Raw genomic sequence first — 25,169 nt, forward strand, 5'->3', positions numbered from 1 at the left:
TGCAAATTTTCTCCTAAGTAAGCATTCTGCAAAGGGCACTGTTACTCATGTAAAATAACCTTGCGTGATAGGCACAGCATGTGGGAGAGTTGTCTTTTGTGGACCTATGAAACTACAACATAAGTTAACTTTTATTCCATATTTCTAGTATGTTGACAGTAAAACAATAGCAGATCTGTTTCACTGGTACATCTGACTGTTCATAATTTTCATTTTCAATATGTTGGATAGCTTTACCCAGTTTTTAAGAAGTGTAAATTTGTTCTCGATTTCCAAAACAAATGTGAAACATAATTACCTATTTTTAAGGTTGTTGTTGTGAAATGTGTCACCACAATGTGCTGGTGTTCCAGGTAGGTATGCTGTAAAGATTGTGGATGCATCCACACAGTATTGTCTCTCTCAGCTGCCTGAAAGGTGCTTTAGGCATGAAATATGGGAGAAAAACAAAATGAATAAAATTGCTTTTGTATATGAAAACAACAGATCTCTTTACACCTTGACCTGACGAAGGGGTAATAGTTTTAAAGTTAGAAACCATAGTTTTAATAACAAATGACAATAATTGTCATAGATATTTTGTGATGTTTAGTGGATGTGTAAGTGCATTCTAAATATATTGGCATATAATGTTTGAGCTGTGACATTTACCTATAGTTCAGACAGAATGTTATCAACCTATTTCAATTTTTCCTTTCAGGTTGTTATGCCCTGTTAATTCAATTGTGGTACTTGCATCATATGCAGTTCAGTGTAAGTTATGATGTATATTAGTAAAATATTTGGTCCTATTTCACTATTTCTTTGGTCCCTATTGGTCTGTACTCCAGTCAGATTATATATATATATATATATATATATATATATATATATATATATATATATGGTAGTTTCCTAACTTGTTCTTGAGTAACAGGCTCATCACTGTTTTGGAATCTTTAGCTCTTATTCTTGGAAAATATTACAAAGCTTGTCTGAGAATGGAGTTCTCCCTGAACAGATCAGGTTTGGTGGTAAAGCATTTCTGCTATCTAAATAAGATTGTGTTTATACAAATGATAATGAGAAAATATCTAACAAAAAAAGAAGAGGGGGAAGTGAAGGAAAAATACAGCTTCCTTGGAGATGTTACTGCTGATCTGAAAGTTATAGTTCTTCAATAATTAAAATTAAAATTATTTATTCAAGACAGTGGGATTCATCCAGTGATGGCAGCTTTGCATTAGTGGAAAATGATCAGTTTATGCAATGTGGGACACCCAATTTTTGTCTTTCCTTCTACTACAGCCTTCTGCCATGTCCATGCAGCTTTGTAGGGTCCTTTAACTCTCAGGAGCAGATTTTTGAAGGATATTGGAATTTGCACTGGGAGTGGGGGATCAGTAATACTCAGGTGCCCTGTTTTGTGGACATAGGCTTTCTTTCTGTAAGTCAGAGTTGCAATTGGATATAATCCAGTGGTTTCCTCTACATAAATAGGGAAATTGTGTTACCACCTATTACTGTAGTTGTGAATGGTCATTCTCCTTATCTTGTATATCTTTAAACTTACATAGAATTGTCAGAAACTGCACATCTTACATTTCATTCCTATTTGGTTCATTGTTTGCAGTTTTTAGATTTTCACATTCACATGAAGTGGGTCTCTGGTCCATGAGTTTTCACAACAATAATTCTTTCCATCTCTGAGGTGCCATAATACTGCTCTTTGAGCAGTATTTAGCTTAATATAACACATTTGAAGGATTTTAAACATGTGTCTTGTGAAGAAAGATATCATGAAAGCTTTAATGGACATGGGTTATAGTTGATTTCAGGTCCTGTTGTATTCAGGAAATGCCTGGTGCCTATCATCTCTGGTTATATGTTGGTAATATAACTTTAAAATTATGGAAACAAAGTTCTGTCTGATATGCAATGCAACCTCTCTTGTATCATTTCTTCACCAACATCTTGCTATAAGATAGATAAAATATAGAGCCTGCATGAGGTCCCTTGTAGTTCACCCAAGGAAGTTCCTTGGTTCATTGTTTCTAACACTTGCTTCACTTATTGTGCAGGGTGACAGAAAAGGTGTTATTAATAAGATATCCCAAAAAATGCCGCCACCACAATTTTTGGGCTGTGAAGGAAGAATAGGGAGCACACTTTCCTGCAACTGTTGTCATATACAATGTCAGTATTGGGAAAGGTGAGCATGCTTAGTCCAAAGAGGCTTGTCTGTCCCATCTCAGAGGCCTGGCGGGTTTAATTAGGCCCCACCACCTGCATAGTCAATGTCATTCAAATTTGCTTATCAGTAATAAAAGTTTGATGGTTTTAGCATAGAGGCTGAGAGAGAGAGTGGTTTTTCTTAAGGTCACCTAGAGTGCAGTCCTCTGCACAAGATTCATAGAATTGTAGGGCTGGAAGGGACCCTGCATTGCAGGAATATGAAACTGCCCCATATGGGGACCAAACTTGCAACCTTTGTGTTGCAGCACCACACTCTAACCAGCTGAGCTAACCAGCTGGTGCCAATGTTGACTCCCAAAATTTAAAAATGGTATGTGAGAGATTTTCCATTTACCTTGCTTGGAAAGTGTTAATGTTAAGCAAACTTTATTCAAGTTAATGTTTAACTATTCAACATTGTGTCTAAACTTGTTAGCATGATCCATTTGACCTGCTATCAAATTTCAGCAGTCTCTGCACTAACAGCATATACAAGGAACATTATTAGCCAAGTAAATGTTTATACTGTACAGCCTTGGTTCTGTTTTTAAAGTTACAGTAGTTGCCATTGATTCAGAAAGCTAGCTATGTAGAGACTTCATCAAGAGTTAACAGTTCCTATTTCAGAGAGGTTATGAATGCCTATTCACATAATGTTGTGGACCTTTAGTTGTTTGGAACAGTTGGAGCTGCTGCTCAGGACAATTTCTGTGTTGTCTGGATTGACAAATCATAGTAGTTGCCACCTCTGTCAGTGTTGTGTTCCTCTAAGAACTTCTGCAGGGTGGAGATGGAAGTGCCGAAAGATAGAATATGACTGACGGGATGAAAAACAGAAAATAGTTCAGTTTAGTTTCAGATGCAACTGAAGTTATTCCAGTTTGGTTCCAGTTGAGGCCTCTAAAGGTTCACTAACCAGTTCAGAGCATAGTTCAGTTCATATGAGAATATTTAAATATAAGAGTACATTAAGACATTATTATTTAAATATTTAAATAATATTTAATATTTAAATATAAGACCACATTTGAAATACAGTACAGTAAGCCCTCAACTTACACACATTTAACTTGTGTGTATTTAACTTTATGCGCTTGAGAAAAGTTTTAAAAAAATTGAAAAGGGGGCAGCTAAGTCCAGGAAAAAAGGCTTTGGAGCCAATGTGTTTTAACTATACAGTGGTACCTCGGGTTAAGTACTTAATTCGTTCCAGAGGTCCGTTCTTAACCTGAAACTGTTCTTAACCTGAGGTACCACTTTAGCTAATGGGGCCTCCTGCTGCCGCCGTGCCGCCGGAGCACGATTTCTGTTCTCATCCTGAAGCAAAGTTCTTAACCTGAAGCACTATTTCTGGGTTAGTGGAGTCTATAACCTGAAGCGTATGTAACCTGAGATACCACTGTATGTGATTATGGCTTCAGGCATCATCCCCGGAACATAACCCCCAAATATGTTGTGGGCTTATTTTACCTTCTTTTTCAAAGAGCAGGGGGAATACAGAATGTCCTCTTCTCAGTTTCACATGTTTTGGCTCCATAATTTTTCCCCAGCTTGCTCCAGTTGTCTTAAAACATGATACTCCTGTATTTGACAATCAAAGCAGAATAATTCTCAACTGGTTTTAAAGCCAGAAGGAACCTCCAATCCTACATATGAGTGGGATCTCAACTGGTTTGATCGTTTCATGGTGGGAACAGATCTGTGACAATAGAGGATTACTGTAAACAACTAGATATTCTGTAGAATTCTAGGACCAGCAGCAGATTGAACTAGGTTTTTAATTCCTAATGATAGGGCTCTTTTGAGTTCAATTTTAAATGCAACTTTTAAATTCAGTTAATTTAAATTCGGTTTAACATAATTTGTATACTGCTTTATCATCATTTTTAAGCATTTTTATATAAAATATACATTGAAAAGCCTGATTTTATGAAATAGTGAAAATTAACATTTTATTAAACTAGGTAAAATAATAGAGGGCCTAAACTGTTAAATCTATTGCTCTTACTTAGAAATGGGTGTCTGCCAATCCTTAAAATCACTGCTCTTTGTTTACATTTAGGACTGTTCATTACCTTTGATTTTAGGTAGACTTCCTGTCTCTGACCCTTATTCATCTTGAACCAAGTATTGCTTTGGCATCCTATTCCTAGCTGTATTTTCTCACATATCTCAATGGAAGAAAGTGGAGCAATATTAGGAACTTCTGTAGGAGTTACGTGACATTATTCATTGTGCCATTTGTGTAGAGTAAGATTTTGTTAAGCACCTTTGCATTTGCATTAAGAAAACAATTATCATGTGTGTTCTTTTATTTCTCATCCCGCCACCCACCCACCTACCCCAAAAAAGCTCAGCTTGGAGACTACAATGGTTCCATCCATCTTCCAGGATACCTTTCAGAGTATTGCTTTATTCCAGAGCAAAATCAAGATTTCACAACCAAAGTTGAATCGCTGCATGAACAGCACAGGTATTGTTTTCTGAAATAGTAATATATATATAGTGGTACCTTGGGTTACGTACGCTTCAGGTTGCAGACTCCACTAACCCAGAAATATTGCCTCGGGTTAAGAACTTTGCTTCAGGATGAGAACAGAAATCGTGCTGCGGCGGCACAGCGGCAGCAGCAGGAGGCCCCATTAGCTAAAGTGGTGCTTCAGATTAAGAACAGTTTCAGGTTAAGAACAGACCTCTAGAACGAATTAAGTTCTTAACCCGAGGTACCTCTGTATTGTGATATATACATAAACGGATAATTTGCATGAAGTATAGAATTTAAATGTGATTCAAATTATTAATTCACAGCATATTGTATATTCAGACTTCATACTGTAGGCTCCCAGTACCGTATTTTTCGCCCTATAGGACGCACCGTCCCATAAGGCGCACCTAGTTTTTTGGGGGGGAAATAAAGGGGAAAAAATTATTTTCCCCCCCAGGCGCGGGGCTGGGGCGGGGGAGGCCCGAGCTTCCCCCGACCCCAGCCCCCAAACAGGCAGCTCTCTGCAAGCCATGAGAGCCCAGCGCTGGCTCCCGCTGCTTGCGGAGAGGTCCGTGAAGCCTGGATGTGCTGAGCTCAGCGCGCGCAGGCTTCGGCATGCAGGCAACTCTCCGCAAGCAGCGGGAGTGCTCCCGCTGCTTGCGGAGAGGTCCGCGAAGCCTGGAGAGCGAAAGGGGTCGGTGCGCACCGACCCCTCTCGCTCTCCAGGCTTCAGCGAAAGCCTGCATTCATCCCATAGGATGCACACACATTTCCCCTTCATTTTTGGAGGGGAAAAAGTGCGTCCTATAGGGCAAAAAAATACGGTAATTGGCAAAGATATGTTAGTTCTTGGACTATAAGAAACATTAATAAAAATGGTTCCAAATGTGGGGATTTTTATATTTTTTAGGATTTTGGCAGCCCCAAACCTGTATGCATGAGATACCCAGATGTGCTGGGTGAACTGATGACTATTAAGTGACATTGGTTCTACTTATACACTGGAGAGAATAGGTACCAAAAATTATGAAAATTTGGAGTTTTCCTAAAAGTTTTGGCTGCTAATTTACTTCTCTATTTCTGTTTCAAAATAGGAGTGCATCTCATTGTATGACAATACTAACACTCATTTTCATTATATGGGAAACAAGTCCTTTGATTTTTGGAGGGACATAGATCTGCCCCCAGTAATAGAAACTTAAACTGTAGATGTATTTCTACATAATGACTGTAGGTGAATCCATCATGAGATTACCCCATGATTGAAATGTGGAAAAAGAGTTCAGATTTTTCTTTGAATGTGTACCTTGAATTTATTTTCATAATGGTACTTAAAGTTTCTGTTATAGATAAATTACTTTCCAATTAGGATTTTATTGCCTTTAATACCTTATTGGTTTTTTCCCCTAGGGGCCTCAGTCAGTCAGAAGCAGAGTCCTGCTACATTAATATAGCAAGAACACTTGAATTCTATGGAGTAGAATTACACAGTGGTAGAGTATGTTTACAGTTCTTTTTTATATTTAGAGCAACTTGTACTTAAAACTTTTTTTAAAAAAAATATTCATACATACCTTAATATTAAAATAGCTAAGTAAGTAAGAGGAAAACACTCTTTTTTGCACCTAAAGCAGCTAAGCATAAAAAACTTCTATTTCTTATACACCTATGGGGACATTACCATTAAGTAATTGCATCTTTGTAACTTAGTTTCTTAAGCAGGACTTGTTATCCTTTACTTTTAACCATCTTAAAATATGGATTTGAGAAAAACTTGCAATACTGCCAATTCTCAACTGAGATTTTAATATATTCTTCTGCCTTTTTTATTTATAATTGACATTGCAAGAAGCATTCTCGGTGGCATAAGTCAGTTGCTTCTATAGAAAGCTTCAGTTAAGCTATAGTTTTAGATTGAAATGTTTACTTGCATAGTATGGGCTGCCTTGGAATTGGGTGCTCAGCAGGATTTTTGTGATGTGTGTGTATGTATGCATGTTTCTGGGGAAACACACCCTCCCAGTCCTCACCATATTGCCAACTGTTTTTGAAAGTCCTTTCAGTTTTACATGGGGGGTTGCTACGTGGTGAAGAATTGCTGTTTGAGGAAAGACCAACTTTAACTTTCCTTCCATATGCAGACATAGTCATCCATTTCTTTGGATTTCAACTCCAGTAAACGGCATCATAAGCTACACCCACTGACAACTAAGCTACAATGCATACACTCACAGTAATGACGGCATGCAAAAACTCTGGCATATCTGGTGTTTGTGTGTTTTAATTAAGCATGTCTGGGTTGTTTCTCCCAAATACAGAAATTGGTCAGCTCCTTTTTATGTGAGACATCCAGTTCTTTATCCCCCATCACAAAGAGAGAAATTCAAAGTCACACTTCCACGGATCCATTTGTAGAATAGGATTCTTAGTGCTTTAATTTACCAGTTTTTTCTGTGGTTCTTATTTTTAGGATCTTCATAATCTTGACCTTATGATTGGAATTGCTTCAGGAGGTATTGCTGTATATAGGAAACTCATTTGCACAAGCTTCTATCCTTGGTAAAATACTTGGGGTGTGGGTGGGTGTGTAAAGTTTTAAGACTGAACATGAAAATAACAAATCTCTCATTTTTAAATAATACCCATAAAGACCACTACTGAAGATGGAAGGTGTTGAGATTGAAGTCTATTTAGAAATCCAGCCCTCTAATGCTTTGTGCGTGGAACTGAGCCATGGTTACATGTGAAGTTGCTTCTTACTGAGTCACATCACTTGTCTATCTAGTCTCATTTATTTTCTACTGTGACATCTTTATCAGCCTCACTATCTGAAGTCATTTTTAGTTGGATATGCTACTGTGTTTAGGATCTTGTGCATGCAAAGGTTGTTGTTTACCACTGAGCTACGCCCCTTCCTATTGTTTGTTTCAGAGCTGAGCTGCTCTGCACATGCTCAGCCATTCTCTTTAATATCATTATTACTTAATACTTTTGTTCAGGTTATATATTTTCCCCTGTTATACCTAGAGAGAAATCAGGAGTTGGGTTTTTGATCTCAGGTGCTTCTCCATTGTTCTCGTCCCCACAGATGGCAGTGACCAACTGAACTGGGAATCCAGTGTTGTTTGAACATTGAAACTTGGTGATTCTGAGAAACAAAATCAGTATTAGAACTTAAGGCTTGCTTTCGTTTTTCCCCAGATACATTTATTTTGACAGCAGGAAGGGAGATAATTTCTGAACCAGACCCCAAGTAATTGCTGACTCACATTAAACCTCGAAGGTGTTCTGCAAAACCCCAAATCAATTTGGAGAAGATACATCCACTTTGATACCTCTGGAGCAAATAGTTCTTGTGTTAGATCTAATGTTATTGACTTGAAACTCTTGTATAATTCAAGTGAGCAATATATATATCACAATATTCAAACCAGATTAAGGGACATTAAAAAACAAAAACATCAAATCAGCTGTAAATAAAATGTTTAAATATCTGCCCTTGACAAAAGTTGAGGGGGAAATGTTCAATTGGGCTAACATAAAGGCCCTGCGTTTTACTGAAATTATTAATTTTGAAATAAAATAAAATAATAAAATAAATAAAAAGCCTTACCAGTTGCAAGAACAGAAAAAATCATGATTGCTGGGGTACATAAAGGGTAAAGGGACCCCTTACCGTTAGATCCAATCGCGGACGACTCGGGGGTTGCGGCGCTCATCTCGCTTTATTGGCCGAGGGAGCTGGTGTACAGCTTCTGGGTCATGTGGCCAGCATGACTAAGCTGCTTTTGGCAGAGCAGCACATGGAAACGCCGTTTACCTTCCCGCTGGAGCGGTACCTGTTTATCTACTTGCATTTTGATGTGCTTTCAAACTGCTAGGTTGGCAGAAGGAGGGACCGAGCAACTGGCACTCACCCCGTCGCGGGGATTCAAACCGCCAACCTTCTGATTGGCAAGCCCTAGGCTCTGTGGTTTAGACCACAGCGCCACCCGCGTCCCGCTGGGGTACATGTTTATTTTCCATGTCAATTTTCTCTGTGTTCGTTCATAAACCAATTCTTTCCCATTAATCTGTGATTTAAAAAAAATTATTATCACAATATAAAATTGTGCCACAAAATTCAGAGAAGTGCAAAATCCAAAGTACTTCCAAAGTACTTGTTAGTACTTCTGTGGACGTTTTAATCTGCATGTCATCTACAGCGTGCAGATCAGGTCAGTTTGCATTGGAATTCACAAATACCAAATTTCTCAGGCATTCATACTGATTGCAATAGGAAGCTTGTTAGTACTTCTGTGGACAGCCCATAATAATGGAATGTGCCACACCTGTAACCCATGGATGTGCACAGCAACCTTTTAGATTGAGGAATGCAAAGAATGGGTGTTCCTAGACTCAGGTCTGTCTTTTGATGGGCATGTAGTCCAAGCTTGCTTGACAGTATTGTCAGCTGGTTTTGATGGATGAGGCTTGTTAGAGCAGAGCGTAGGAGTCTTGTCAGGAATTGTGCAATCCAATCCAATCCTGTTTCCTAGAAGTAATTGTTTTTGTTGTGAAATTGCGGACTGCACCCAATACCTTTAGTGTGTAATTACCTCTATTTTATTTCCATGCAAAATTTGAAAGAAAGTAACATTTTTATTGCTTACCTACAAATCGTAAGGATATTGGTTGAGTGGATTGCACAGGAAAGCACTTTTGAATGTAGGCTCTCCCTTTCATTTCAAATTTTGCTTCAAGCTTATGGTAGTGATAATGCTTTTCTGAGAAAAGAGAATGTTTCAGTTAATTATAGCTAGTTACTTAGATTTTCGTTCCTGTTTCAGATATAATGGAGCCCTTCTGAATAGTGTGACAAGGTGTGGGGCTGCTGACCGGGGAGGAGGTAACTTCCCCTTCCCCAGCAACATCCCACATGGTTCAGGAGGGACTCTCGATTCTCCAGAAAGGCTTGAGAGGGAAGGGGGGAAAGGAAACTTCCCATATGTGAACCTTCTAAGTTAACTTACCGTATTTTTCGCCCTATAGGACACACTTTTTCCCCTCCAAAAATGAAGGGGAAATGTGTGTGCGTCCTATGGGGCGAATACAGGCTTTCGCTGAAGCCTGGAGAGCGAGAGGGGTTGGTGCGCACCGACCCCTCTCACTCTCCAGGCTTCAGGAAGCTCTGCGCAACCCTCGGGAGCCCGGCGCGAAGCCGTGCCGGGCTCCCAAAGGTTGCGCAGAGCTGCCTGCCCTCCCGGGCTCCACGCACCTCTGTGCAACCCTCGGGAGCACGGCGGGAAGCCGTGCCGGGCTCCCAAAGGTTGCGCAGAGCTGCCTGCATTCTGAAGCCTCAGGGGCGCTGAAGAGCGCGCCCGGGCTTCGCGCAGCTCTCTGCAAGTCTGGGGAGACTGGCGCGGCTTCCCGCCGTGCTCCCGAGGGTTGTGCAGAGCTGCGCGGAGCCCGGGAGGGCAGGCAGCTCTGCGCAACCTTTGGGAGCCCGGCGCGGCTTGGCTTCCCCCGCGCCAGCCCCGTGCCTGGGGGGGGGGAATAATTTTTTTTCTTTATTTCCCCCCAAAAAAACTAGGTACATCCTATAGGGCAAAAAATACGGTAATTTACAATCCGAGCATTGAGTCTAGTGTGCATTATTGTACCCGTATTTTCTATCAATGTTTGTTTTGATTGTGTTATGTTTTTAGAGGATGATATAGTATAACTTGTTCCTTTTCAGGGTGAACATAATAAAAATTTCGTTTAAACGAAAGAAGTTCTTTATCCAGCAGCGACAGAAACATGTGAGTATAGTTTGTTTCCCCCAGCCACCCCACCTCTAGACTTTTTTACAATTAACCTCCAATCTTGCCATAAGATGAAGCAATGAATTAAAGGCCATGTCTCTGAGTTGGAAAACAAGGTGTACAGAGATCCTTCTTATAGTGTATATTTCATAATACACTGATGATATGTGAAGCTAATTGCTGTAGAGGCGATTGATGTTTGGACAGAATACTTGATCAGAGATTTTCTTCCTACCCTGTGCCCTGCACCTGCTTTTTAATTCAAAGAAAAGATGTAATGAGATCTGATCAGTAATTTGCCTCTGTGGGAACACATGAATTCAAGGTTCTAGCTATCAGAGCTTCTAATTAGCTGGGAATCTCTGGGTCAGTTGCTGGGCCAGTTTCTTGGGTTATTCCTTTATTCTATGCTTCACACTGTGCTGCTTGTTCCTGTTGTGTGGGGCCATGTACCTTGCAGGCTAGATCAGCTAGGTTGGTTGTTTTATTCTGACTTGTATTTTTATGCACTGTAAATAAAATACCTCACTTAAATTTGGTGTGCTCTTTTCTGGAAATCCTGGGTCCCTAATTGCAGTGCTTTGGACTTCTTGGTTAACTGCTTCTGTATAGTAGCCTGAAGCCTAGAGGGCAGAGTGGACTTGCAGAATTTGGTTGGAAGGCTCTGGTTTGATTTTTGTACCGACTTAGGCCAAATAAGTTTCCTGACTCCCTAAGCTTGGTGGTCAGACAGTGTTAACATTATTGACATAATAATAGTTCATTGATAGCTGATTTGTTCTGCTTTAATGGTGGTTGTCCAATGCTTCCCTAATGCTACTGCAGTATTGCTGTCCTGAAGGGCTATAGGGGCCTATAGCATAACAAAAGCCGGCCAGTATCCCTCACTCCCCCATATATTTGTGGCATGAAAAGTTATGCTATTTCAGCAGACTGCTGCAGGATATGCATTGATTGGAAATGAAGCAGTATGAAACACTGCCCCCAACGCATATTTATATAAAGTGGAATTACGTATAGCTGCCCCCATAACATCAGGAGCACACATCATTAAGGATGTGCAAAGAAAAGAATATCTGGAGAAGCCCTTAGAGTGAAAGCATGTGGAATATAGCAGTAAACACTTTAGAAATTTTTCATGCGGGTTATTTCTAAATCTGATCCATACAAATTCTCTGCTGGTGTCCCTAGAGATTTGTAGCCAAATACATATTTTCTTTTGCAAGTAAGTGTCTGGTGTCTACTGGTGATCATGCTGCAGATTTCTGCTTTGTAGAAAAGCGTTACAAAAGCAGCTTTAAATTAAAGCCAATATGGCATGTCCTACAAAGTGGCAGATGGATCAGATTTTTTCATAGTGAAGAATGTTAACCTTAAGCATTGTTTGCTGTCTCATTGACTGATGGGTTCAATAACTCTTCCTTTGCTCCTTACAAAAAATAAACTTATAATTTCTGCAGTTTTATTCAATCTGTCCACGTTCATTTTATTTCAGTACTTCCTTTGGCAGACCAAGCTATAATTGTTCAGAAGAGTTTGCTACCATTTTCCTCTGTCCAATTTTTCTGTCCCTCTACCTCAAATCATTGTAAAGCACTCAGGGCAATCCATGGAAAGGGGAAGGGGAGAGCTGGGAGAATATTTGGAACCTATTGAAATATATACATTTTGTATATGTATATACAAAAGCTTGTACAAATCTGACAATATTGACACTGTTACCACAGATATATGTTGGCAGAATTGTTTTTCTGTTGCAAACAAACAGTATTATGAGGCCATCTTGCAGCAAATGGTAGAATTGCAACATTTATAGTACAGCTTATTTGGAACTACCCCCACAGTCTGTACATGTGGAAAGCAGCTATTACCCAGTACTGCCAAGCACTGGGAACATGTAACCATACATCTGTATTTGCATCTGTAAATTCTACTTTAAGTCAAAGCTGAAAATACATCATATATTTCCGTTTCAGTGTTAACATTTACAAATTGGTCTTGCCTTGTATATAAAATTCTTATAAGACAGTAGTCCCCAGGAACGCCCAAACTTTATGTAACTTCATCAGAGGCTAACCAGCTGTTCCAGTAAGCTCACAAGGCCAAGGGATGAGAGCCAACAAACTGAAGCTCAGTCCAGATAAGATAGTGTTTGCTTCTCTAGACTGAGTGGATGGGAGGGTGCCTGCTCTTGATGGAGGTATACTCCCTTTGAAGGAGTAGGTATGTAGCTTGGGGGTATTTCTGAAGCTCAGGTGGCCTCAGTGGCACGGGTGACTTCTATCAGCTTCAGCTGGTGGCCCAGCTGTGCCCCTATCTGGACAGGGATAGCCTAACTTCTGTTGTCTGTCCTGTGGTAATCTCTTACTGTGGTAACCTCTTACTGCAATACTTTATACATACTCTAATTATTGATTAGAATAATTCTGATACATACTTTATTGTTACAGAATGAATCCAGGGAACACATAGTTGCCTTCAATATGCTAAACTACCGAGCATGCAAAAACCTGTGGAAATCTTGTGTGGAGCTTCACACATTTTTCCAGGCAAAGAAGATGCTACCTCATGAGAAGTTACTTTCCCATTATTGGACCACGAGTTCTAGAACACCAACCAAGTGAGTATGAGCTCCTAAACAGAATACTTCTGAATGTAATTCTGAAACCCGTTTACATATATAATACTTAAACACTTTTGTGAATAATTTAAGGCTGGTTTTGTAAATTTCTGGTTGACTTCCCAGCACATCACCAGAATCCTGGAAATTGTCTCACAGGGAAGCCAGGGGAGTCTGTTAAAATTGGAATGGGTCAATTCTAAGGAAACAAAGAAATGAACTTTAAAATATCTACCAGTGTGGAGCACAGCAAGGGCTAGCCTGGACTATATTTGGCATGTGTCCGACAACTAGTTTAATGAAACTTGATGTTCTTCATGTTCTCTGTGCAGTTCCGCATTACAGGTTCTGTTCTCTTGTAGAGCTGCAATCAGAACCTTTGACAGAAAGAAGAGCATTTTGAAGGGAAGCCTGCCCCCCTTCTGAGTGCATGCAGTAAAGGGGTGTAGCTCCCACTTTCTCTCTGGCAACTCTCTGCAGCAGCATTCTAAAGAACTTCTGTTTAATGCCTTGCTCTTCAGAGTGTGAACTAGATTTTTCTTCTTTTCTCTTTACTCAGTTTCCCAGAAGCTGTGGAGTTCGTAGTTTTCCTTGTTATAAACCTGTTTGGCCAATACAGTAGTGATTCCTAATTCTGGTGCTGGTGAGAATTCTCTTTAGTATAAATAATATTGTTTCCCAGCTACCACAAGCCAGGTCACAAACTTCTCTGGAGTCTGATCACAGAGAGGAGGATTACCTTTTGAAGGGAGAGTTGGCAGACATTGACAGGTTACTTTCCATCCAGGCTGTTTCCAGTCATTCTATCCAAGACATGTTGCATGCTGCTGCTCATGGAGAACAAGCTGGAAGGAAAAGTACAAAGTCTGTCAACATCCAAAAGAACTAAAGGGGTGTTTCTCCAGGGCACCTCTTAACAAAGTACATTTTCCTGAGTCCTTCATCAGGATTTGAAAGGCCAGTTGGGACATCGGCAAGGCTTACCAGGCATGGGCCGGATCACTCCCGCGGAGATCCTCCGTGGGCCGGACTGGCGCAGTGCAACGCCGGAAATCACATCTGCGCATGTCCGTGGTGCCAGAAATCGCACCTGCACAGAAGCAGACATGCACAGACGCGATTTCCGGCATCTGGGCATGCGCAGAAGCGATTTTCTGAGCTGCAGAAGAGAGTTGCTGCAGCACGCTGTGCCAGTTTAGTGCAGTGCATGGGGACTCGCTGAGCAGGCAGCTTGGTTCGGGGGCAGCTTGTGGGCCGGTTAAATGGCCTCCGTGGGCCGCTTCTGGCCCATGGGCCTTAGGTTGCCAACCCCTGAGCTAGAGGCAATCTGCTTAATTTCTTGGTTAAATACAGCTCTGCTTGCTTCCACAAAGCATCATCAAAGTTCTGCTGCTGGATGTTTCTGTGGCAGTGCTGATTTCTAATGATTTCATTAAATTTTTATAGAGATGTAGTTTTAAGTGGAAGGGATCTTTGTTTTTCCAGTCTGATCTGGGAGGGCAGAGGCATCCTTCTCTGTGGAGGGGGCAGTACAAGTCATTGGCTCTGCTCAGTGAGCTAAGGGCAGAGAGCTTCCTGAAGAATTAAAATGTCCTCTGTGAGTTTAGAGAATTTCCAGTAAGAATTTCCTCTTTCTGCACCTAAAATAAAGATTTATTATGCACAAAGTACTTTGTCTAAAGTATGTTGTTTTATTTCAGATCTTCTAACAATCATTACTGTAAAAAAGTAATAGGTGGTATGATTTGGAATGCAGCTATGAGGAGATCTTTGTCAGCTGAACACCTAGAGACCAAAAGTCTTCCTTCTCGGTCTCCTCCAGTTACCCCAAACTGGTAAGAATTATCTTTTTTATCTTCCATAAAATGGGTGGGGACATGAGCACAAGGCAAAGTTTTATTTGTGTCAAAATTTAATTTTGATGTGATTAAGATCTCTCTTAAAGATGAATAATAAAGATTCAAAATAGCTACCGGTATATTTCAAAATGTTACTGCAATTATTTCCAGTAGTCAGTGCTTGGTTGTTGGATATGGCTTTTGATTCAACAGCTTCAATATGTGAGGGGTTCTTTCTCCCACAATTCTAATATATAAAGACTGACTTCCTGACTCTAGAAGGAGGAGCCTATCCTAAGTAGTTGTGATACTTGCTTGAAGTGAAACAGAATTTCACATTCTGTTTTTCTACTTAAAAGTAGAAAATTGTGCTTAGATTGCAATTCTGTGTATGCTAATCTGAGTGTAAGCCTCATTGAACACAATAGCATTTATTAATGAGTAAACACATTTCTTCTATATAGGTTTTGTCTGTGGTCCGTTCTGCATGTTATAGCTCATGTCTACTTGGAATAAATGGGCTTTGAATTTAAAAATATTATTGAACAAGTGATAAAATAATTGTAGCCTCTGAGTGTGTGTTATAATATATTAAGCTTCTCATATTTAAAAAAAGTTTAAGAAAGATACTATCACAACTAACTTCTGAATCCTACCTCTTTTAAGGCGAAGTCCTAGATTACGTCATGAGATTCGTAAACCACGACACTCATCTGTAGATAACCTTGCAAATGAGATTTCCTATATAACTGAAACAGAAGATGTGTTTTACACCTATAAAGTTTCCCCAGCTTCCAAGGATAGTGATTCAGAGTTGTCCCAGAGTCGCAGCCCATGGAGAAGGTAAATAACCTCTACAAACAGTGATTTCAGTGCAGCTACTCTGCACTGATAATTGGTAAACAAGAAAATTAAGAAGACATTTCATATTAAATATTTCAGTAGTAAAATAATAATGCTAGTAACGAAGACTGATACCATAACCCTGAGTATTTAGTCAGAAGTACCAAATTCCTAATTAGAGACATCACTAATGCATTTTTATTTATTTATTAAATCTGTATACTGCCCTTCATCTGAAGGACTCAGGATGGTTCACAGCATAAAAATAAAAGATTTAAAAAACACAAAAAAAACCAAGCACAAAATAAACCAATATCCTCACAAACACATTCAAAAGGATAGGATGTCAATCAGCCGAAGGCCTGGTTGAAGGGGAACATTGACGCCAGGCAAGCCTCCCTACAGAGAGCATTCCACAAATGGAGCCACCACAGAAAAGGCCTGTTTTCATGTTGCCAGACATCTCATCGAGGAGGCACTCAAAGAAAGAGCCTCAGATGATGATAATAGGGTCTGGGTTGATTCATATGGGGAGAGGCGGTCCTTGAGATATTGTGGTCCTGAGCCATTTAAGGCTTTATAGGTCAAACCTAGTGCTTTGAATTGGGCCCGGAAACTGATTGGCAATCGGTGCAGTCAGTCCAGAATTGGTGTAATATGCTCAAACCATCTTGCCACAGTGAGCAACCTGGTCTCTGATTTCTGCACCAGCTGAAGTTTCTGAACCATCGCCATTGGCTTCCTTATGTGTAACACTTTGCAGTAATCAAACCTGGAGGATACCACAGCATAAACAGAAGTTAGGCTATTCTTGTCCAGATAAGGGTGCAGCTGGGCCACCAGCCAAAGTTGGTGGAAGGCACTGAGGCCACCTGAGCCTCAAGTGACAGCGAAAGATCCAGAAGTAGCCCCAAGAAGTACCTGCTCCTTCAGAGGGAGTGTAGCTCCTTCAAGAGCGAGCAACCTCCCATTCATCTGCTCTTGGGAACCATCCACTAATAGTGCCTTAGTCTTACGTGGAGTGAGCTACAGTTTGTTGGCTCCCATCCAGTCCCTTACTCATCCAAGCAAGACAGTGGTCCAGCACATCCACTGCCTCACCTGCAGATGTAAAGGAGACTTAGAGCTATGTGTCATCAGTGTGACAATGTACTCCAAACCTCCGGATAACCTCACTCAGCAATTTCACGTACAGTGGTACCTCCGGTTGCGCATAGGATCCGTTCCAGAGCTCCAGTTGGATCCTGAGGAATTCACAACCGGAGGTGCCTCTTTTGTGCATGCGTGTAGAACACTTTTGCTCATGCACGCTTGGTGAAACCTGCAAAAATACTTCTGGGTTTGCCGCATTTGTATCCTGAAGGATACGCAACCAGAGGTGTGCGTATCCAGAGGTACCACTGTAGATGTTAAACAGCACAGGGGTTAAAATCGAACTCTGAGGAAACGCGCACTGAAGTTTCCATGGGACCAAAGAGCACTCCCCAAGCATCACACTCTGGAAATTACCATCTAAATAGCACTGGAAACACCACAAAGCAGTTCCACCCTACTGTACTGTTGGTTTCTTTGCTTTTTTGCATTCACATATATGCTATGCATGCAGCTCAGTGACTTAAGCAGCATATAAGCTGCATGTTCTTAGTTTAAAAATGCAAAATCTGTACCATAGAAAGTTAAATCTTATACTGAAAATAAATTTTTGTATAAAGATATTTGAGGATTCATAGGATCCAAATATTGCATGGAACACTTATCAAATGATGCATAACATTTGGGGTGGGGTTGGAACTCAGGGAATGATGGAAATCTTGGGCCCAGTTCATACCCCTATTATATAAACAAACAGGGGAAACAGAAGGCATATGTCATTCCCATTTCTGCTTTTTCTATCTGTTGTTCACATCCAAATCAGCCTTTAGGGTTCATGAAACTAATAGACCCAGATGGCAGTGTGAGTGAACAAAATATTTTCTTCGTTTCTTCAAGGGCATAGGAACAGTGTATGAGTGAATTTTGATAAACTAGTTATTTTCCTTGCATCCTTTTAAGAATGTACTGTATATGTTTTTTGCAACAGTTACAATTTTTAAAATGGAACATGTAATTCGCCTAGATTTTGAAACAGTGACTCTAGAGAGACATATGAGTGTTGCTTAACTGATTTTGTAGAGTACCAGTGCAGTTTGTTCTACAGTGGTACCTCCGGTTACATACGCTTCAGGTTATATACGCTTCAGGTTACAGACTCCACTAACCCAGAAATAGTGCTTCAGGATAAGAACAGAAATCGGGCTCTGGCAGCGTGGCAACAGCAGGAGGCCCCATTAGCTAAAGTGGTGCTTCAGGTTAAGAACAGTTTCAGGTTAAGTACAGACCTCCGGAACGAATTAAGTACTTAACCCGAGGTACCACTGTATACCTGTTTTGAATTTGCATGTGAATGCCTGAATAATTTTTAGTCTCATAGAAGAAAGTGTCTTGTCAAGTTTTGCTTTCTGCATAAAATCAAACTGATGAGCTTTTGATACTTAGTTTTTGAATACACCATTTCTCTACTGCTTAAAATATTTGTTATAAAACATTTTGTTTAATTATCCTTTGCTTGTGTGTGTTTTCTTCAGCAGATCATCAGAACAGGAATCACCAAAGTGAGTTTTTCAACAGTGTCACAAATTCCCCTTGTAGCTGAAATTTTAAGATATTCTAATCAAGTTAAATCCCAGAAAACATAATAAGATGTATTATTTGTTCATTCATAAACTAGTGTTGCTGATTTGTTTCTCTTGAAATAAGTCGTGGTTTATTTTTGGCTTGCTATTGTGGTCTGTTTGATGCTCACACCTCCAAGACAGGAAAGGGAGGGGGGGTGCAATTTCAGCTGGTCCCTGGTAAACCATAGTTTAAGTCTGACTTAGTGTTACATGTGAGCATGTGTGTGTATAAAATATTTTATTAACATATTAATTTTTGCTGCACCAGAAAAACTTTCTGAGTCTTGAGCTAATATTGCTAGTGAAAATGTGAATATTTATTATGTTCTTCTTGTATCTTAAAGTGTGGGGCTGGAATATAGTGAGCTAAAGTAAATGAAAAAATTGAAATCCTGAAAAAAATCCTACAACTGGCTTGTCAAAAAGAAATCCTTATATTCAGAAGAAGAAATCATTTTGCATAAAAATTCTTGGCTTACACTAAATAGTGAGGTCTGGCTACTAATGTTTAACTTGTTCTGTTTTTTTAATGAAGGAACATATTGGAAAATAATTCAACACAGAACGTTTTGTCTCAGACTCTCAATGGAATAGGCAACCTTTCAGGGTCTCATCCTTTGAATGGAAAAGATAAGCAGTCTTTAGAAACAAATGAAAATGTTTCAAAAGGACTTTTAATGGATGACTCCAATCAGTACTACTTTGATAAGGTATGATAAACAAGTTGAAACTGGCACTTCCTGATAAGCTTAAACAGCAGTGTAGGTGAGACAGACAAGCAGCCATTTCTTTCATACATCAATTCCAGTCCTAAGGAACCCATCCCCCATCCTGGTCATTTTGTAGAAGAGGTGTGTATCTGTACACTAAGCTTTTAAAAATACTTTGTAAATATGTATTGAGAAGTTGGAGGGTTTCTGGATGTGAATTGTATGTTCCATTACACTGTTGGTTGTATTTATACTCTGTTTGTACATTTGTGTTGACTTGTCAATTGCCTTGTTTGCTTGTGGATTATTATTTTTTTAAGAGAGAGGGGCGAAATTAGCCTTATCATAGAGTTTCAGCCTTTGGCTAGAAAGCTCCTTTGAAATGGACAAATCTATGTGGAGGGGATGCCCAGTTTGCAAAAATTTCTCATGATAGGTATATTGAAGATTATCCAAGTCATCCAACTGAGGTGGTACTTAACATGTTTCACAGATAAAAAGCCTCTTTTCCTTGTCTTCCAGAATGAAGTTATTGATGGAGACTTGCTTTTGATACGCATTTTGCCAGATGAAGATGGAAAATTTGGATTTAACCTGAAGGTAAAAAGGCACTAGTAAAGCAATATTGATAATTAAATATAACTTGGGAGTGAGCATTGCAGGGGAACCATTGGGAAATGTTGCTTGTATCTTTTTAAATATGCTTTCCCCAGTTTGTGATAAAGTATTATGCTGCTGTGCTGTCAAAACACTGATTGGTTTAATGGAGTATTGATAGTTCTTCCTCCCTATCTTCTCCCTGAATAAACCAAATTTTATTGCCCTCAGCTAGTTATTAGTGTTGTCATGTGGATGCTAATTATGAAAGAGCTTTGTGCACTAGATATAAATGGGAATGCAAGGGTCTTCAAATTACAAGTGGATATTGGGGGTGAGCAAATCCCGACAAATCTTGCTATTCTCACCTTTTGGGTAAAATTCTATGCATGTTTTGTTTTGAACAGAAACTTTGAAATTTCCCTCAAGTTTTGCTTTGTGTGTAAGTCATTATTGACCCTGATTAAGATATTGATTCTCTTTTAGTCAAAGATTTTGCATTGTTTTAACAGTACATTTGCCCCTACACAGTGATTTGGAATAATGTTATGTGCATATCATTTGTCATCTGCCCAAGCGATGCTAGTAAATTTCCTGGAGTAAAACTATCTTTGCACAGATTGTAAAGAAATTAGATCAAATGTAAACATTTGGTCATGAGACCTAGTTCATTACTAAGCATTTTCTAGTAAACCTATTAGAGGATTTTCATTATGTGTTTTTAACAGGTAACCATGCTGAAACCCCACCCACCCAGAATGCTGTTTTAAAGATTAAATCTTACAGCTGTGTGCAATTTATCGCTATATTGTTCAATGCATCACGATAACTGGTTCATTAAATTTGACCTGACAATATATCATTCAAAACACCAGAGGGCAGTATAATTGTGAGCAATTTGAGCAGTCCTGTCCCTGTGCGTGGTTTGTCTCAGCCAAAGGCAGAGCAGTTTCAGCCTCGGCACCTTGCAATAAGTCTCAGCTGAGGACAGAACAGATTCAGCCCCAGCACCTTGCAATAACTGTGTCCAGCCTTGTGATAACAGCGGTGTTCCCTCTCCCTGCTCTGGCTGCTTCACAGTGGTTTGTCTCAGCTGAAGACGGAACAGTTTTGACCTCAGCATCTTGTGATAGCTGCGGAGTTTCCTTTCTCTGTCAGCTGATGCAACATCCAAGACTGCCTGCTGCTTCTCTCCCAAGCCCCATCTCCAACATGCCAGACCTTCATGCCCACCCTATATAGTTCTGTGTTTCAGATGTCGTAATATATTGCTATATTGCATTGCTTAGCTGGTGATATATCACAATGTTGAAAATCAGATATCACCCAGCCCTAGTCTAGAGACTACCGCTTAGTACAGGAACTGTTAGTGTATATCACGATATACACTAGCTATATCTAGCTATATATCTCTTAGCTATATATCGATGTATATCTAGCTATATATAACTCTTGCCAGTGCTTTTTTCTAGAAAGAAAGGTTCCAGTATTGCCCCCCTCACTGCCACAGCGCCCCGGCCCCACACCCCCTTCCACGGTGGGCTGTTACTGTACTTGCACAGGACTCCTCATGCCTAAAGAATGCAGTGAGGTATGCACCACTTTCCTGCTGGAGAGGGGAGTGGAGCACATAGATCATCCTGTGGCAGCCATCCACTTTTCCCCACCTCTATTTAGTAGCCACTTACAAGAGATGGGAGGAGAGTGGGAGCAGCCCTCTATTAAGGAGTGAGACTCTGGGTTTTGAAAAGGCTGCACAGAAATTATGATTTGTTTGCTGCTCTTTCTTCCTTCGGTGGTTTCTTATAATCATGGCAAGAAGCCAGAAGGGGGAAAAGTGCCAGTACGACATACCAATTTGTATCACCAGAAAAGAAGCAATGGCTCTTGCTATATGTCTTTTCCCAACAACCTTTAGTGAAATGTAGTGTAAAAATAAGCTCTTTTCCTACACATTTTCCTACACATGGCTCTGTGTAGAAATTATATACTCTTTCATTTCATTGTAGAATAAAATAGTTCTTTTTTCATACTGATAAGATTGACAGTAGGGCACTTATTTGTTTTTATTTATTTTATTCCATTTACCTCCCACCCCCTTCTCCAAGGGAGCTCGAGGTGGTGTACATGGTTCTTCCCCTCTTCAATGAATTCCTACAACAACCCTGTAAGATAGCTTAGGCTAAGATGAGCCTTATGACCATGTGGAGATTTGAACCCTGGATTTCCAGGTTGTAGTCCAACACTCTAATCATTATGTCACACAGTGTAAAAGGAGCAGGGAGGAGGAATGAAGAAAATTGCAGGAAGGAAATAGGGTACAAGTCGAGTGTTGGAAGGAGAAGACGAAAGGAAAGATGAGAAAATACATGTGGGGATGGGAGAAATAATACAAGAGAAAATGATAGTAATTGTCTACCGAACTCTTCCTCCATCTGCTACCATTTTGCTGACTGATGGATATCTGTAATTTTCAGCTTTCTCAACTAAGCTCTGGTCATAGAAAGATTGCAGACTTCTGTTGTATAGGATACTTGCTGCTTGCTTGGAATTCTGGTGAAGCTGGTTGGATTTCATGATCCCCTAATATTAACAATTAGGAAGATGTGCTAGATCATACCTTTGGCAGCTTTAGATCACAGGGAGAAGAATTTGGACAAGCTTTGTTTTAAGTTAAGCTTATCTGACAGATAAACTTCTGGAATGCCCCATCACAGTTTGAAAACTGTTCTAGATAAATCATGTATTGCACAGTTGCAATGCCAGCTTATTACATGTCTAATCAATAGAAAACCCCATTGCGTTTAATAGAAGTTTTCCCCAGAGCATAGGATTTCAGCCTAAGTGTATTAATACTTTAACTATTCAGATGTATTTTAAATGTTTTAAAGATTGCATTGTTTTGTCACTGTTGCTTGCCATCCTGGGGTGCTTTGAGAGGAGTAGCTGGATATAAATATAATAATTAAAAATATAATAAATAAAAATACTTTGGCACCATGTTTTAGGGGGGCATTGATCAGAAGATACCTCTAGTTGTGTCCAGAATCATTCCAGGTTCCCCTGTAAGTATAAACTTTTGAACTTCCTTCATTTTTGTATTGTATTTTATCTATAAGCCTCCTTGAGTCCCTATCAGGGAAAAAGGCAGAGTATAGAAATCTACTACTACTATGACTATAACTGCTGCTGCTAATCGTTAGTAGAATAAGAGAGTGGAAAGAAATCTTGGACATTATCTCAATAGAAATGCATAAAATCAGGATGTGGGTCCCTGGATTATTCATTCAGCTTCATTCTCAATCTGAACTGAATAGTGTCAGACATTGCTGATGGGAAATTGTTCCAAATATATTAAACAAATAAATTTTCCATGGTTTCCTAATGCAGATAATACTTCATCAAGATAAAGAATAGCACTGCTAATTAGAGAGTCAGTCAAATCCTTCACACTGAAGTTAATATCCAATTTGTTTCTTAGACTGAAAGGTTTGAAAATGGTGACTTCATTTTCTTTTGTCTTATGGCAGTCTGATAAATGCATTCCAAAATTGCTTGAAGGTGATCAGATAGTATTAATCAATGGCCGGGACATCTCTGAGCACACACATGACCAAGTAGTGATGTTTATAAAAGCCAGCAGAGAGTCACATACACGTGAGCTTGTACTTCTGATCAGGCGGAAAGGTAAGTATTTATGTGATGTTATTGAAGAGTGGGATTGTGGTGGGATCATGCTGCTTGGAGCATAACTGAGCAGGATTATTGTCTGTACACTAGAAGCTATTTTATTTTGAGTTTTTCTTTAAATTTCTACAAGGAGTCACTTGAAACATTGGAATCTCACAGACAGTTAAGTAAAGCTTCTGGGGAGGAAGAGGGTATAGCCTCCCTTCAGCTCTCCACTCCTAGGGCAATTAGTAGTTTGAGCTCCACACTCCTTCTGGCATGGAAGGGAAGGAAGTGTTTTGATCCCTCCCTTCCATCTTTGAATTTCAGAACTCTACTGGTCTGGATCCAGGCACCAGAGACTTGAGATTCCAAGATACCCCCCCATCATGCCATTATATCAAGATTTTTCTGTAATCATGGTTTGCTGTGACATCCAAATTGGCCTTGTTTGTAGACCCAATCTCTGCAAACTGATCTCAGCATGGTTTCAAATCAAGGTTTTGAGATAAGTCGCTGGCGTTAAAATTGTTTTCCCCCTCATGAGAGCAATATTTCATCAATTTACCAAAGAAAAAAATAGTTGCTGAGACACAGAAAGAGATTGAATTGCATCTCCCTCCCTGCTAATATTCACCTGCCTTAGGATATTTGCTTTGGAACTGTCAAAGAGCAACAATTAGCAAAGCAGCTTTTACAAATCTGTCCTTTTTCATGTACATTTTCTTTAAAATACCTAGACATTACTGTTTGAAGAATGTTAAAGATCTGGATTTGCCTGTGTATTTTTAGTTCTTAGACCATTTGTTGAGAACAAGTTGGAAGATGAAACTGATGGATCTAGTTTTCTGGAAACAATTATTCCCAACTGTTCTGAGTATGGTGAGACTTTAGAAGAATCAATGGAGCAACTAAAGAAAGGACTGGAAAGTGGAACTGTCCTAATTCAGTTTGAAGTAAGCAACCATCACAGTGTCAAACCCTTGGTTTGAATGTGTCCCTTCCTAAACAGATGCAAATAAAGCCACTATTCTCTTGGCTACTCTCCTCCTTCTAACTTTCTCTTCTCTGTGATCGTGTGCTATATTTGTTGACAGCATTGGCCCAGAAATGGAGCACTTGGTGTTCCAGAAGCTAAGGGTTCATTCAGGTGCTGGCCAAAGCAGCATTGTAAGTCATGACTTTAAAAACATAAAAGAGCCCTGCTGGATCAGGTCAAAGGCCCACTTAGTCCAGCATTCTATTCTCACAATGACCATGCTTTAACTATACTGAAGTGCAAGTTTCTAAAAACATAAAAGCAGAAAAATGTAATGATTTGTTAATAATTGCTGCTTAGATAGGCCTACAAAACCCTTGTGTTTCACCACAAAATTAAAAACTAAATGCAGTCTTTTAATTGGCAGTTTTAGAAGTGCAATGTAGATATCATAATGCCCTAATTAGATTTTATTTAACAGTGTATTTAAATGACACGCAGCTGTCAAAATAGTAAGTTTATCTTCTTACAATTTTTGTTAATCTGTAATCCTGTTAAGAACTGGCATCAAAATTTGAGGGGTATTTAGTCAGCTTTCCTCTGACTTGATAGGCAACCCAAGGATTAAGAACGCCTTCCTGCCCTGTAACTCTCTTCTGTAAATGCCTAATCCTGCATTGTCATTAACTTGTTAACACTTTGCAACAAGGCCTC

At 39.7% G+C, this 25,169-nt stretch overlaps 2 protein-coding genes across 15 annotated transcripts in view; both read left to right on the forward strand.

Annotated features, from left to right (window-relative positions):
* The window catches only part of MOCOS (molybdenum cofactor sulfurase), a 563,966-nt gene that overhangs the window by 165,301 nt on the left and 373,496 nt on the right, over window positions 1–25,169 (forward strand). The gene's annotated exons all lie outside the window — the stretch shown is intronic.
* PTPN3 (protein tyrosine phosphatase non-receptor type 3) overlaps window positions 1–25,169 on the forward strand; it is a 98,174-nt gene that overhangs the window by 61,828 nt on the left and 11,177 nt on the right. For 5 of the 13 annotated variants that reach the window (XM_083583818.1, XM_083583826.1, XM_083583825.1 and 2 more), the window contains 14 exons: window positions 701–753; window positions 4,567–4,687; window positions 6,110–6,197; window positions 7,170–7,258; window positions 10,419–10,482; window positions 12,936–13,105; window positions 14,806–14,940; window positions 15,610–15,786; window positions 18,411–18,437; window positions 19,036–19,210; window positions 19,733–19,810; window positions 22,816–22,872; window positions 23,338–23,494; window positions 24,269–24,432. In XM_083583818.1, coding sequence (XP_083439944.1) covers window positions 701–753; window positions 4,567–4,687; window positions 6,110–6,197; window positions 7,170–7,258; window positions 10,419–10,482; window positions 12,936–13,105; window positions 14,806–14,940; window positions 15,610–15,786; window positions 18,411–18,437; window positions 19,036–19,210; window positions 19,733–19,810; window positions 22,816–22,872; window positions 23,338–23,494; window positions 24,269–24,432 — 1,555 coding nt within the window. Of the gene's footprint in view, window positions 1–700; window positions 754–924; window positions 2,192–3,590; window positions 4,688–6,109; window positions 6,198–7,169; window positions 7,259–10,418; window positions 10,483–12,935; window positions 13,106–14,805; window positions 14,941–15,609; window positions 15,787–18,410; window positions 18,438–19,035; window positions 19,211–19,732; window positions 19,811–22,815; window positions 22,873–23,337; window positions 23,495–24,268; window positions 24,433–25,169 lie in introns of those variants that run through there. The other 8 variants (XM_083583823.1, XM_083583828.1, XM_083583827.1 and 5 more) reach the window with 6 other exon arrangements.

This window comes from Podarcis filfolensis (assembly GCF_964270895.1).
Source record: "Podarcis filfolensis genome assembly, chromosome: 13".
Classification (NCBI taxonomy): domain Eukaryota; kingdom Metazoa; phylum Chordata; class Lepidosauria; order Squamata; family Lacertidae; genus Podarcis; species Podarcis filfolensis.